Source organism: Canis lupus, chromosome 6 (assembly GCF_011100685.1).
Source record: "Canis lupus familiaris isolate Mischka breed German Shepherd chromosome 6, alternate assembly UU_Cfam_GSD_1.0, whole genome shotgun sequence".
In the NCBI taxonomy this organism is placed as follows: Eukaryota; Metazoa; Chordata; class Mammalia; order Carnivora; family Canidae; genus Canis; species Canis lupus.
In genome coordinates, this window is record NC_049227.1 from 2067341 (window position 1) to 2081657 (window position 14317).

General features: G+C 43.8%; 1 protein-coding gene across 3 annotated transcripts in view; it reads right to left on the reverse strand.

Moving 5' to 3' along the window:
* The window catches only part of GALNT17 (polypeptide N-acetylgalactosaminyltransferase 17), a 436312-nt gene that overhangs the window by 19948 nt on the left and 402047 nt on the right, over positions 1-14317 (reverse strand). For all 3 annotated transcript variants that reach the window (XM_038539024.1, XM_038539025.1, XM_038539026.1), the window contains one exon: positions 11217-11312. In XM_038539024.1, coding sequence (XP_038394952.1) covers positions 11217-11312 — 96 coding nt within the window. The remainder of the gene's footprint in view (positions 1-11216; positions 11313-14317) is intronic.

Below are 14317 nucleotides of genomic sequence, written 5' to 3' on the forward strand. Positions count from 1 at the left end.
ACCATTCCAAGAGTCCAAGCTTGACATAAAGGTGCACTGAGAGACAAGTGTCACTCCCCTTTTATTCCTTTTATCTGCCCTTATTTCCACATTCCATCCATCCCATTCTCACCTACCTCTAGTAGGAACCAATCTCATTAGTTTCTGATTTATCCTTCTTGAATTGCTTGTACAGATGAGCAGATCCAAGTATTTATTATTGAATGACCATTTGTGTTAAATAAAGGTTAGCAGACTATGCATCTTCTTTTGTACTTTGCCTTTTTCACCTAGCAATATGTGAAATCACTCTGTACCAGTACATTGATTGACCATGTTATTTTGTATAGCTGAATGCTACTCCACTGCATGGATATAGCTCAGTTCATTTAGCCACTCTCTTAGGAAGAGGCATTAAACTAGGTTCTAATATTTTGCAATTGCAAATAATGCTGTAATGCATACAATTTTCAGATTGCTGGAAATCAGAGTAGATTTTTGGAGGTGGATCACCGGGTCAAAAAGTAAGCATATTGTAAGCTTTGTTAAGTATTGCCAAACTCCCCTACAAAAAATGATATTAATTTGCATTTCTACCAACAATCTATGAGATTGGCTATTTCTTCAGAACCTTGACAACAGAGTATATTGTCAAATATTTTAATTTTTGCAAATATGATGGATGAGGAATGGCTTCTCAGTGTTATTCTGCTTTGAATTTCCCCAATTACGAATGAGTTTGAACAGTTTTGAAATTTATTTAGGAGCCATTTATACCTTTTTTGGCAACTTGTTTGCTTGTGTCTCTTTCCTATTTTTCTATCAGATTTTTAGTCCTTTTTCCCTCAATTTTTGAGAATCTTTTTTTTAAAGATTTTTATTTATTCATGAGAGATGCAGAGAGAGAGGGAGAGACATAGGCAGAGAGAGAAGCAGGCTCCCTGTTGGGACCCCGATATGGGACTCAATCCCAGGACCCTGAGATCACACCCTGAGTCGAAGGCAGACGTTCAACCACTGAGCCACTAGGTGCCCTTAAGAATCTTTTAAATAGCAGGAAAATCATCCTTTGTAGGATATGTTACAAATATTTTCTCTGTGTTTGTCAGTAGTCTTTGACATGCTTATGGTATTATATTGCCATGTAAGTTTTAAAAAATTTTAATGTAGTCAAATACATCAATCTATAATTGATTTTGAGTTAGAAAGCCCTCTCCTAGATCAGAATTAAAGTAGAATTCACCCAATATTTTTCTGGTATGTGCATAGTTTCATCTTTCACAGATAGATTCTTAATTCATTTGGAATTTAAGCTCGTGTGTAGTGTCAAGTATGGGTCTAATTTGGGACAAATTAGCCCTGGGTGGCTCAGAAGTTGAGTGTTTGCCTTTGACTCACTTGACGGGATAAGCACTGGGTGTTACACTATGTTGGCAAATCAAACTTCAATAAATAAATAAATAAACAAACATAACATGGCAAAAACAACAACAAAAAAGTATGGGTGTATGGGTTTAATTTTATCCCTAATCATATTCAAAATTTGTCTACTTCTTAGTATCCCTCATTGTCACTACTCAAGTTTGGGTGACTGACTTTTGACAGGATAATCATACTAGTGTCATAACTGAAGTTTTTGCCTCTTAGCTTAAGACCCATCTAATCTATTCCCCAAACTGCAATCCCAAGTGATTCCTTCCTAAATGTAAATCAGACTGTATGTACCCCAACTTTATATTTTGAAAGGCTTTCAATATTTCAGGGGCTCCCTGTGGGGGCTGGTGTAAAGTCCAAGCTCCTTAATAGTCTTATAAGGCTGTACATTATCTGCCTCCTGCCTATTGATCTGGCCTCACATTTGGTCACTCACCACCTCCTGTTCTGTGTTCCAAACTCCTTAGGCTTGGAGACTTCATTTCCTCGTCTTTAAAATGGGAATGATAGAAGGCTTCTCAGAAACAATGACATTTTTTTGACAAAATGTTGTGGAATTCCAGGGAGAAGATGTCTATGATTCAGATATTTTGATGTTTTATAAAGGAGGCAATTAACAAAGGCATATAAGAATGAAACAGTAGCATAAGACTTCAGTAGATTATATATATATATCCTAAAATACGGTGATCTGTCCATCAGGAAAATCATAGCTATATTTAGTGTATTGGCTTGGTCTGAAGATTAAATAAATTAGAAAAATTTGGTCACGAGATGCATAATATTCATCATTAAGATGAAGTCTAAAGAAATTTATTTGATGAGTTAAAAAAAATCAGTGGTTGGACTCAACCAATCACCAGCCTATCTTATACAATAACTAATCTTAACTAACTATGAATTCCTAGATGGTAGGAGCCTCCATGTCTCACCTATATTTTCAAGTAACTTGTTTTCCAGGTAACATTTCCTTAAAGAACTGAACCAGGCTGGAAGACAAGCTAAATGATGGAAAGTTCATGTGTTCCAGAACCAGAGAACTGGAAGGAACCTTGGATATTACTTGTCCAATACAGACTGGAAATCCCTTGCAAGTTCTCTGAGGGCTTGAGATGCTCAAATGCCTAGAGGTATTCAAGTTTTCACTGCTATTCATTACTGGCTTTTTTTATAGCCTCAAGAAGTAGAATCTCGTAGAAGTAGAACCTAATTGAATCTTTCTTGGAAAACTAAAGCTTTCCCAAGGTCCCACAGTCAGCACCACAGGTATCATTTCTATAGGACATGTGCCACGGACTTTGTTTAAGGACTTTGCATTGATGAGCTTATTTAACTGGCACAGTATCTCTATGAGGTACATACTATCATTCTATTTACATCACAGAGAAGGAAAGTAAAGTACAAGGAGCTTCATTGTTTTGCCCAAGGTCACAGCTAGTGAGCAGGGGAGCTGAGTTGTGTCGCATTTATGAGTCAGCCACACACAGGAAGGTCCCTCTGAACATCAGCATGGAAGAATTAATTCTGGTGCAGGATGTATGTGGCATGTCATTTCCTGATTTCCAGTCTCACTAAGATGCAGGGACCAGAGACCTTCCTTTAGCCATACATGGCTCTGGTTAGCTCATGGTCCACTTTAGCAGTGTATTAGGAACCTCATCCCCAACAGAGAAAGCCATAAGTATCTGGAATGCTAGGATGAGCCTTTAGCTGACCACACATCCTCCTAGGTTGATATCTCCTGTCATTTTCATGGCCAAACCAACCATTTAAGTAGGGAATATGGAACCCAGACTGAGGAGAACCCATGTCTTTGTGCACATGGCCTTCCTGCAAGGCTTCTTATAATTCACCTTCAACATTTGGCTGGTTGGCATTTAAATTTCCATAAAGGGGTCATAGATTCAGGCCCCGCAGGCATTTCATGGATGAACCTAGTCTTTTGCGAACAGCATCAAGCAGTCAACATGATTGATAGGAGTTCCTTGAATGCAGGCCCCACCCTGGACACTCAGTCCCTGTAGCAGCAGGAAAATTCTAGGAGGCCATACAGTGCAGAACTCTCAGGAAGGGGGCTGGTGATGAAAACACCCCATCACAGAGCAATCTGAAGAAGTCCTTCACACTTTTCTGGAACCAATCTCGGGGAATACATGGCACCCTTGGTGGTCCTCATGTGAGTGGAATTCCAACAAGTTGTCTTAAACCTGGCACTTTACACAAGCCCTACCTTCTAGGCCAGGCAGGTGGTACAATGAGAACGGTCTAGGACGTTCTGCTACGTTCAGTCTTCCTCTGGCCTTCTCAGATGGGAACCCAACCCTCTGAGGCCCAGGCCTGACCTCCAATAGCCCTAAACATTTTAGGGCCCCTGCCTTGATCTGCCCTGAATTCTGAATGGCCATGTTCTCAGACCCTCTCCATTTTAAACAAGCAAAGCCTTTGCAAACAACTCCTCTACAGACACAGCTGTGCCAAAGAAACACTGAAATGCTCTGAGCTAAATGGTCAGGGGGTGAGGTGATTCTAATGTTTTTCTCTTGCTCTGCTGTACCTGGTAGTGCTAAGGCACTAAATACCTTTTCACCAACAGGTTTCACTGTCCCTGTCTTGTCCTTCAGAAGCAGCGATGTTATTAATTCAGTGATTTGAAAACATCCTAAGAAATCAAAATACTTCTTTGAAAAAAATAAAGGCTGGAAGCATGCCTCAGAAATGATAATGGTTGTTTTAGGGTGGCAGGATTATGGATGATTTAATTTTTTTCTCAAACTCATCTACAATGCTGTTGCATCTTTAGTAGAAAAGAGAAAGATTAGCTAGCAGTGACTTTCTTTGAATTTAAAAGCTCTGGGTAAGGTAGAAAGGTTCCTTTGATAATGTGGCCACCATCCCACTATTCAGTCTGAGTTCCTTATTTCAAACCTAACATTGACACAAAATCTGCCTGGACCACTTCTCATGTCTAGAGAAAAAGAAAATCCACCAAACTTGTTTCTAAGGAGACATAAAGTTTCTAAGACTCTCTACTGGAAAACAGTTTATGACTATGATTCTGATTTTCTGGAAAAAATAGTTCAGCAACTCCTCCTGATAAGAGAGCAATAATACAGTAATTCCTCCTTAACCTGGAGTCCTCCTTAAGCATGATCAAATACATGTGCTTTTTACTCCTGAATGCCATTTAGGAAATTGGGCATTCCTATTCCCTGCATGTGGACCATGAGACCTACTTGTTAGAGATAATTAGAAAGAATGAACTAGGGATTGGAAATAAAACAGGGAAGCAAAGCAGATGGCAGAGCAAGAGGCTCGGGGCCCCTGAAGCCTCAGGAAAGTCTCGAGAAGTGGAAAAGCAGTAACCTGTGCTCTCCATGCTCTCCACGGAGGTCTGCAGAGAAGGTGAGCACCAGGGATGCTCACAAAAGCTGTGGGGAGGAGGACCCAAGAGGCGGGAACTCACAACCTGGAAATAATTAAATCAGAAGCATTCTGAATGTTTTGAGAGAAGATGAGTCAGAGAAACAAAAAAAGGTGCTTAATATTCCTGCTATCTGCAAGGAGGCAAAATGAATTTATAAGCGTTGCACTGGAATGCAGGGGGAGGGTTTAAAAAAAACACCCTGCATAGGAGAAAGGAGATGGAAATGAGCAGTACAGAGCCTCCGCCGGGTCGCAGAGGGGTACAACAGCACCAGCGCTTTCTCTCCCACCTCTCGTCTTCTCTTGTGTCTCTGTAGGTTTCCCTAACATAGAAAGGACCTGCCCTCCCTCCTCCAACCTATTCATCCACAAGGTCTAAAGCTCCCCTGCTTTGACCTCATGCTGCTCTCTAGGAATTGAAAAGGATTCCTAGATCTGCTTCTTACCAAAGGCAGAAGGCCGGTCCCCAGAATCACAGGCCTGTTTTTTGGGGTAAAGCAATCTTTCCTTGGGTGTTAACTCCAACGTGCTCTCAATGGCGCCATCCCTTGAGCCCCTACAGTTCCATGACTTTGTGTGGAAGCCAAGAGGCGGCTGGATGCCATTAACTTCTGCGTTTTCTGAGTGCCTTCCACATGCTAATAGCTATGGGAGCCCTATCACTCCAGTGGGGCACCAGCGCCTTATTGGCACAATGCATCATCGTGACAAGGTATTTGGATGATGTATCACTTAAAAGATGAAGCCATCAAAGAATAAGTCCAAGATCAGATTAAATTTAATTACAGGATAAAAGAATTCTCATCTGTCATGCTGTTGATGAATTAACTGAGGGTAAGGGATGTGAGCTTCTCCAAAGAGAAGGTAGAGGAAGAATAAAATGTCTTGACAAGGACCAACAGAAGAGAGACCTCTGTTATCTCCCTGGGGCCCAGTGAAACACAAAGGTCCTCGGGACAGAGCCTGACACCCCTGTCCATGACATGCACCTCCAGGAATGTCCCACCACAGCTGGGGGCTGTTTCCCACAGCGCTCCTTCAGTTCCCCAGGACCGCCAAGGCCAGTCCCCTGGCTCGGGCTGCTGAGAAGCCAGGGTCCTTGGCTCAGGACCAACCTACGTCAGGAGTGCTGCTGACTACGAGGCTCCACAACCACGCCCAATTAAGTTGGGCCTCAAATTTTGGGGCAGAGGGAGGGATTAACTATGAAGGGGCTCAAGGGAATTTTGGAGGACAGCAGAACCTCTCAACATCTTGATTGTGGTGGGGGGACTTGATGGTATGTGTTTGATGAAACTTGCAAAACTATATTAACAAGAATGAATTCTCCTTAAAAATGAAAAAAAAACCCCTATTATGTAAAAGCTGAAATAATATCATAAATTTAAAAAAGAATTAGACTAGGGGTGCATAGGTGGCTCAGTTGGTTAATAAGCCTCTGTCTTCAGCTCAGGTCATGATCCCGGGGTCCTAGGATTGAGCCCCATGTTACGCTCCTTGCTCAGTGGAGAGTCTGCTTCTCCCTCCCCCTTCTTTCCCGCTGGTGTTCTCTCTTGCTCTCAAAAAAGTAAAATCTTAAGCAAAAAAAAAAAAAGGAATTAGGTTGGGACAGGAAGCATAGCCTGGGGCAGACACAGAATCTGATCACTACCTGTAAGTCTAACATATAGCCTTGTCCATAAGAGATGCTCAACAGATGGTACTGATTGAAAAAGGAAAATACTTGGGAGATGACAACAGGTAGATCCCCAGACCCCATCTTCGGTAGGTCTGGGGTTGGTTGACTCAGGGGTCAATCAGCATTTGTCACACATTACTGGTGGCTCACGGTCCTGTGGACCGCACCTAAGGTGCTGGTTGGAGAGTCCTGGCCCCTCATCCTGGCATCCAGAGCTCTCAACCCTGCACCACTTGCCTTAGCCCACTGTGTCACTGTCCCTTCAATATACCATACACTGCCACCCCCACGACCTCCACACCTTTGCTGTTACCTCTTGCCTGGCATTGTCTCCATGCTTGCTTCAAATCCTCCCACTGTGCCTTGCTGTGGCCAGCAGACCTGTCGGGGCCCAAAGGAAGAAGACCCAACCCGCTCCCCAGAATGCATCAATGTCACAGCTGAGAATTCACCACCAAGAATCAGAGGACTTTCAGTTCAAAGGTGTCGTGGCCCTATCTGAATCTCAGTTTTCTCATTAACAGTATTAGGGGAGGGCCACTACCCACTTGATAGGATTAGACGTTACTAAAAACAGAAAGGGGTTTATTTTTGTTCCCTGTTTTAACCCCGCATGGCTCTGGCCCACAGTGCTCAGTGCTCACAGTCTGAGGCCTGCTGCACACTGTTGGGACCTTAGCAATAGCTCAGCCACAGAGCCAAGAGAGTTGTTGGGGGTGAGGAGGATACTGCATTCACCCTTGAACCCCTGGGGGCAGCACCGCCCACCCTTGCTCTCATCTTGACCTTTGCCCTCAAAGGCAATCAGCAGCAGTGGCTGGGGAAGGTTGATGGGTTGACCAGGTGGACAGGGAGAGGCAGCAGGAAGGGGCTGGAAGACAAGGCCAATCTCATGTTTGATCATCGTTGCAGAGCCACCGTGGCTGCTCCAGCTCGGAGGCCCACCTGACCTGGGCCCGGGTCAGTGGCTTGGAGCAGGTGGGGGAGCCGAGGCTCTCCTGAGACCACACCCCCATTCTACATGGGTTCAAGCTGGCATCAAAGGCTGTTGTTGCATCTTTGACTTCCTATTTTTAAATAAAACTGAGGCTCAAAAAAGAAAAAGGTACTCGTCTAACCCAGATTAGTAACGAGACGAGCAAGCCTGGTCGCCAGCTCGCGGATAGACACTTGTGAGCCAGCAGGCTCTCTGAGTCGGAACCTCTTCCACTTTGTTGACAAACACATGTTGCAAGATTGGAAATTACCCTCCTTGGTGCTTATTTTATCTCTGTTTAATTGCTGTTTGATAATAAATTACAACACAGAGTCCATTAATTAAGCTAACAATGTCCGCGGAACACCAATTCCTTCTTCTGGGAGTTGCCCTGTTCCAGGAGCTTTGATTCAGAAGCTGTCTGCCCACAGCGCTTTGCGAGGTGGTTTTAAAAGATGCCAAGGCACATGATCAGCGGGGACCCCACTCGCAGTGCGGAGGGAGCGGCTCTGGAAGGAGGGGGAGGAAAGCTGGGTGAACCAGGGTTGGGGGCGGCCTGGCAGTAGGAGAGCAGTACGAAGGGTGTCTTCTTAATCCAGAACATGTGGTCAAACAACACTAGACTTACTTCCAAAAACCAGCTGATGGGAAGCAACCATGGACCACTCATAGGTATTCATCCGAGATGTGCAGGCAGCGATGAGCAGCCTACTTCGGTTTGCCAGTTCGTAAGCAACTAAATGGCAGGAGCGTTCATTTGGAAAAGCTCTGCTGCGGGTGGAACCGGTGCACGATCAATTCCAGCCATTTCCCACCAGAGGCACCGGTATTATGCTGTGTAAGCCACCGAGGAGAGGGGAGCTCGCTGGCTGGCTCCGGAGTGGGCAGAGAGCTAACCGGTGGCCATCTGCAGCCCGGGAGATGGGCCACCTGGGCGTTCCTGCCGGACCTGTCTAGCAGGTGAATGGTGGGACTCTGAGGCAGGAGACACAAGAGGAAAGGAGGCTCTGGACAGAAGGGTGAGGAAGGTCAAGTTCACAGGGGTCTGTTCTAGAGCTGGGAGCATCACAAGGGCATTAGATTTGTTCTGAGTGGCCAGGGCAGAAGGAGAGGGCCCTGGGGGAGGCAGAGGGCCCTGGGGGAGGTGGTCACAGGGCCACAGAAGGCAGATGGAAGCACCTCAATATCCTTGGGTTCAGCTAAGAACTTCCCAGGTGGCTTAGAAAGCCTTCCCTGGACTCACCTAGGTACAAAGCCACTGCTTGAGCCATATGGGGGAAGCCCTCATATATCCAGGAGACGTTTATTAGACCACATTTACTCCTTTTCCCATTCCCAGAGGTGGGCTTCACAGGCCAGTTTCTGATTATGCAGATATCCAAATGCGAGAGAGCCTATCACCCCACAGTTAGGAGGCACTTAGTCCAAATGTAACCTATTCGGAAGACTGGATGGAGAAACCTGGGAGTGAGTGTTCTTCTAACAGCCTCTCCTCACATCTCCCTGAACAACGGTCACATACGGGAATATGGCTCTGAAGCGGACGTCTCCAAGGTGTAGTATCCAGGCTCCTGCTGCCCTCCTGGCACGATACTTCCCTGTCCCCACGTCCCCTCCCAGCCAGCTCCCCCCACACCAGTTGGGCTGGATTGCCAGCTTGTCATCTGGCCTATCCCAAGACGCAGACTTCTAAATGTCTGCCTTGACCACCCCCCGTAAGCCACGGCTCCCCACCTCCATTTCCCAGGTCACCGGGGCTTCCAGGGTCCTTGTCACCCCCAGACTCTGTGATGGAAAAGCTGGAGAGTCAGCAGGGGCACAAGGCCAGGTGTTTCCATCGCATCCACCCCTCTTTGAACTCCTCCAGGAGTTTAAGCCCAATCCGAGCATATCATCCCATCCCCGGTGGTATTCTACTGACCCTGCGGCAAGTCCCAAACATCTCAGGGTAGCATCACTGCATTGTCTGGGAACTTGCTGGAAATGCAACATCTCAGCTCCCACCAGGCCCCCTGACTCAAAAGCTCTGGGGGTGGGGCCCAGAAGCATGCCCTATCTACCTCTCCATCCCCTTTGGCTTCCTCTTCCCTCCTTCCCTCCCCACCCCCCTTCTGTGTCCCGGCCCCCTGGGCCACCCCGCTCTTTCCACACTCACTATGCTGTAGCTTTCCCTGCCTCTTTCCTTGTCTTTTCCCTCAAGTGCAAACCATCTGAGAACAGGGGCTATATCTTATCCACTGCCACATACACTTGTGTCTGGCATCTGCAGTAAGTGATCAAGAAATAACTCACTGAGTGAATGAATCCATGAATAGAGACTCCCTGGATTCGTTAATCCCTATTGCCTTTAGGGTCAATGCCCCACTTCCCCATGGAGGCCCATCAGGAAGTGAACCAGGTCTAGGCTTCCCAGTCTTTCTCTTGCTCTCCACGGGTACTTTTAGCCAACTGTGGGTGGTAGGGCTCAGTAAATCATCTTGAGGTGCATGGGTTGGGCTTGAATTTAAAGCACTTTGGTCACGCTGGAGGGCCTGGATTCTAATCTCCTTTGCTCACAGGCATTTGCTGCTCTGTGCCTCAGTTTCCCTATGCTGCCTGTCTACCTCCCAGAAGGGCTGCAGGGACCAAAGGACTCAGGATTTGATCCTTCCCATTATCTATCTTCAGAAGACCTGTCATACACTGAGGGAGGCTGAGAGTCACTCTCAGAATCATCTGCTGTGATAGTAGAAAGAATACAGTTCTCCTCTTAGGAGGGCATGTGTGAGTGTATATGCATGACCGGTGAGTGTGAATTTGCAGCTGGATGTGTGTGTTCACAGAAATTAGCAAGACCAAGGGAGCTTACAGGGCATTTTGTCCAATGTCTTCCTATTACAGACGAACAGACTGAGACCCAGAGAGAGAACTGGTGAGTCTGCTATCACCTGTCTGGTGCTCCTCTGGGATTGAATTACAAATATCTTCCCCATCTGTCACCAGTCTTTTATTACTATTAGTTGACATAAAAAAATGTTTTCAATTTTTTATGAATGTCAAGTCTAATGACATTTTTTGGATATATTTTCTCCCAATCTGAGAGAATTTCTGCTAAGCTCTTTACGAGTGCACACACACGTACACAAACCTTGGGTTAGCATGAAATTGCCAAAGAAAATTCATTTACTGGGCTGTATTTTTAAAACTTTGTTGGTTGGTCATTTTCCCTTTTTGAATTATCTTGTGTGCTTTTCTGAGATACCGGAGAACACGTGTGTTCTCTGAAATGTTACAGCAATCATACTCCTCCTTCAGAGTCAGCAGTTGGCTCTTGTATCAACGCTTACAGACCTGGTCATACTTACCACCCACCTGCTGGTGGCCTTTCAGGATGAACAAATCAAGCATGTTCTCATGAGGAAATCTGCTATTTCTCTGAAGTTGTAGGCAGGCATATTTGGTTCTAATTACAACGTAAGTACATGTAGTATATAGTCGCCTATTTGCAAATGACTCCACAATTTATTCACTTTCTCTCTTCAGTGTGAAATGTGCCCATTGCTCCTCTTAACATCTGTGCTGAGGCAAACACTCATGAATATTTCCCTAAGTGCCATGTGGAACAACTGGAAAGCCCCTCACCTTCTCCTTAAAATTTCAGAACACATAATAACTACAGATAGGGGACAACAAATCCTTGGGGGACCTGGTGATTTGACTCCCTTCTGGTCAGAAATGGGCTCCTACCTGGGGTCCCCAGCCATGGCACGGGTACAGTATTGCTGTGTGGTTCTCCAGCGGCCCCTGGTCCAAGCAGACGTCTTTTGCCTTGTTGTTTCGAAGCTGCAGGAATAAGCAAAACATCACCTGTCAGAGCTCATGCGGCAGAATTTCTGCCCAGCCCTTGTTGCCCAGGCCTTGGCTCCAACTTCTCAAGGTAAAGGCCACATGACCCCTCCCCAAGTAAGGACCAAGGCCCAAATCTGTGAGGTTATCATTTTAGCAAGAAAAACCAAGTCATGGCGTGGGCACCAGCCCTCTGTCTGGGGCACCTCTCACCCTTGCTTACACACAGCTCCTCCATCCCCAGTACAAAAGAGGAGCTCAGGGAACGTTGGGACGTAGGAATACTAGTCACCCACTGGTTATCCAAAGCGGACCTTTTACTTTTGTGTGACCAGACTGTGTCTGGGTTCAGAAAACGGAGCAGAGTTTTTATGCTGTTTTTTTTTTAAAGACTACAAAAATAATACCATCTTATTGAGATATCTTGACAAATGTAGAAGAAAGTGACACTTGTTCACAATCCTTTCTGACAATCAGTTAATTTTTTCCCAATTTTGAGACAATTTAGTTTTGTTCAATTTTTTTTTAAGATTTTATTTATTTATTCATGAGAGACACAGAGACAGAGGGAGAGAGAGGCAGAGGGAGAAGCAGGCCCATGCAGGGAGCCTGAGGTGGGACTCAATCCCCAGTCTCCAGGATCAGGCCCTAGGCTGAAGGTGGTGCTAAACTTCTGAGCCACCTGGGCTACCCAGTTTTGTTCAATTTTGACAGTAGTGAGAAACTTTGCACATAAAGCTTTGTTTTCATTACAGGTTTTCTTATTACAGGTTTTCTTATGAACATGATCTGAGAACTCAGATAACAGGAGCAAAAGGTATGGATCCCTTATTGTCCTTAAAATATGCTGTCTGATGCCTTTCTGGAAGCTTTGACCTAATTTCTATTCTGATCCACAAGATCTGTAAATACTTAAGAGTCTTGAATTTCACCATTCAAAAATATTTTGTTAGTCAAAGTGTACAAACTCCCAAAGCTAGATTCTGGGGAATCTAACATGCAGCATGGTGATTATAGCCAATATTAAGTACATGAAAATTGCTAAGTGGAGAGATTATCTTAAATGTTCTTAGCAGAAAAAAAATGGTATGGTAATTTTAGGATGTAATGGAGGTATTAGCTAACTCTATAGCAATGATCATTTTGCAGTATGGAAGTGTATCAAACTAACACGTTAGATACCTTAAGTTTACAGAATGTTATATGTCAGTTATCTCTCAGTAAAGCTGGAGAAGAAAGCAAAAGAACACTGCTCAGAAGAAAAACTCTAACAGAGTTAGAGTGGGGTATTGTTTTAAACCCAAGTTACCAAAAATTTGTACAGAAGAGTAGAAGCAATGAATCAGACGTGTTGCACAAACTGTCCCAAGCAAGTGATCTCCAAAGAACTGCAAAACCACCTTAGGAGCCCCACACTATATTTTAGTTCTATCTTAGATACTTTGAGTAACCGCTCATTGTCAATGCTCTCAATTATGCAAAGGATAAATTACATGGAAAAACCTAGACAACTTCTTGGTCAAAAAGTAATTCAGAAGAGTTAAAATGTTGAAAACAATTAAATCTTAGAAATACCTCTATCAATGTACTTTTTATGTCTCCACAAGAGCAACATGATAAAATGTGCCTAATGAAGTCTAATGAAGCTTTCAAAAAAAGTATAAGATAAAAATTACAGGTAATAAAAAATATTGTGTTGAGAGATGAAGAAAGACATCTTGCTTTTATGAATTTACAATTAATAGTAAATTGGAATGTTTCATGTTTAGCAATTATTTCCCTTTTTGAGAATTATCTGTTTATCTCTCCATTGGGATCTCAAGTGGTTTTATTGTAGATTTATAAGAGCTCTTTATATATTAAGGATATTTTTTATGGCATATTTGTTCCATATAATGATTTCAGAATGTTAGGCATTTAAATTTTGTTTTTAATGTTTATGCAAATAAATCTATTATTCAGGAACTTAATAACTATTTATGAAGGGCCTGCTACGTGCCTGGGACTGTGCTAAGTTTAGTGAATGTAAAGATAAACAAAACCATCTTTGCCCAAAAACAATCCATAGTCTGGAGAGATAGGCAAAGGAAGAGATAGTGCAATACTGAGTTTTGGCAGGCAGCAAGGAGAACATTCTCACTCCATCTGAGGGTTCAGGTATGAAGATGAGGCACTCGTGAGCCAGCGATACTCAGTGGGAGTATCGCTGGAAATGTTGTAGTTTTTACCCAGGTAGTAGCTACTTAGGTTTTTGTTTTATATTATTATGTTACACCTGTATGCTTAATGCATATCGTATGTGTATTGTCTTCCATATTAATAACGGTAAAAGAAAAAAAGATGAGTAAAACCAAACTAGAGGCAGAGGCACTTCAGGCCACAAGGACAACAGGAGCCAATCACAGAAGTTTCAGCAGAAGCCTTGGTGGTGAATGTTTTTGTGCAGTTGCTTTTACAGGTAGGAAAGCAATTATCTCAAACATGGAAGAGTCAGTACATAAAGTATCCACAGGTCTTTCTTTAAAAATTATTTTAAGACATACTGGCTAATAGAGGTAAATAAACATTTAAAAATCAAGGAAAATGAAAGCCAGATAATCCAGTTAAGAAATGGGTAGAAAACACTAATAGACATTTTTCTAAAGAAGACACCCAAATGCTAATAGACACATGAGAAGATGAGCAACTTCACTTCTCACTCTTCATCAGGAAATTCACCACTCTTCATCAAAACCGCAATGAAACATCACCTTGCACCCATCAGAATGGCTAAAATTAATAACAAAAGAACTAACAAGTGTTAGCAAGGATGTGAAGAAAAGGAAACACTTCTACACTGTTGATGGGAATGCAAACTGGTATAGCCACTGTGAAAAACAGTATGGAGTTTCCTCAAAAAGTTAAAAATAGAGCCACCCTATGACCCAACAATTGCAACATTAGGTATTTACCCAAAGATACAAAAATACAGATTCTAAGGGTTACATGCACCCCCATGTTCA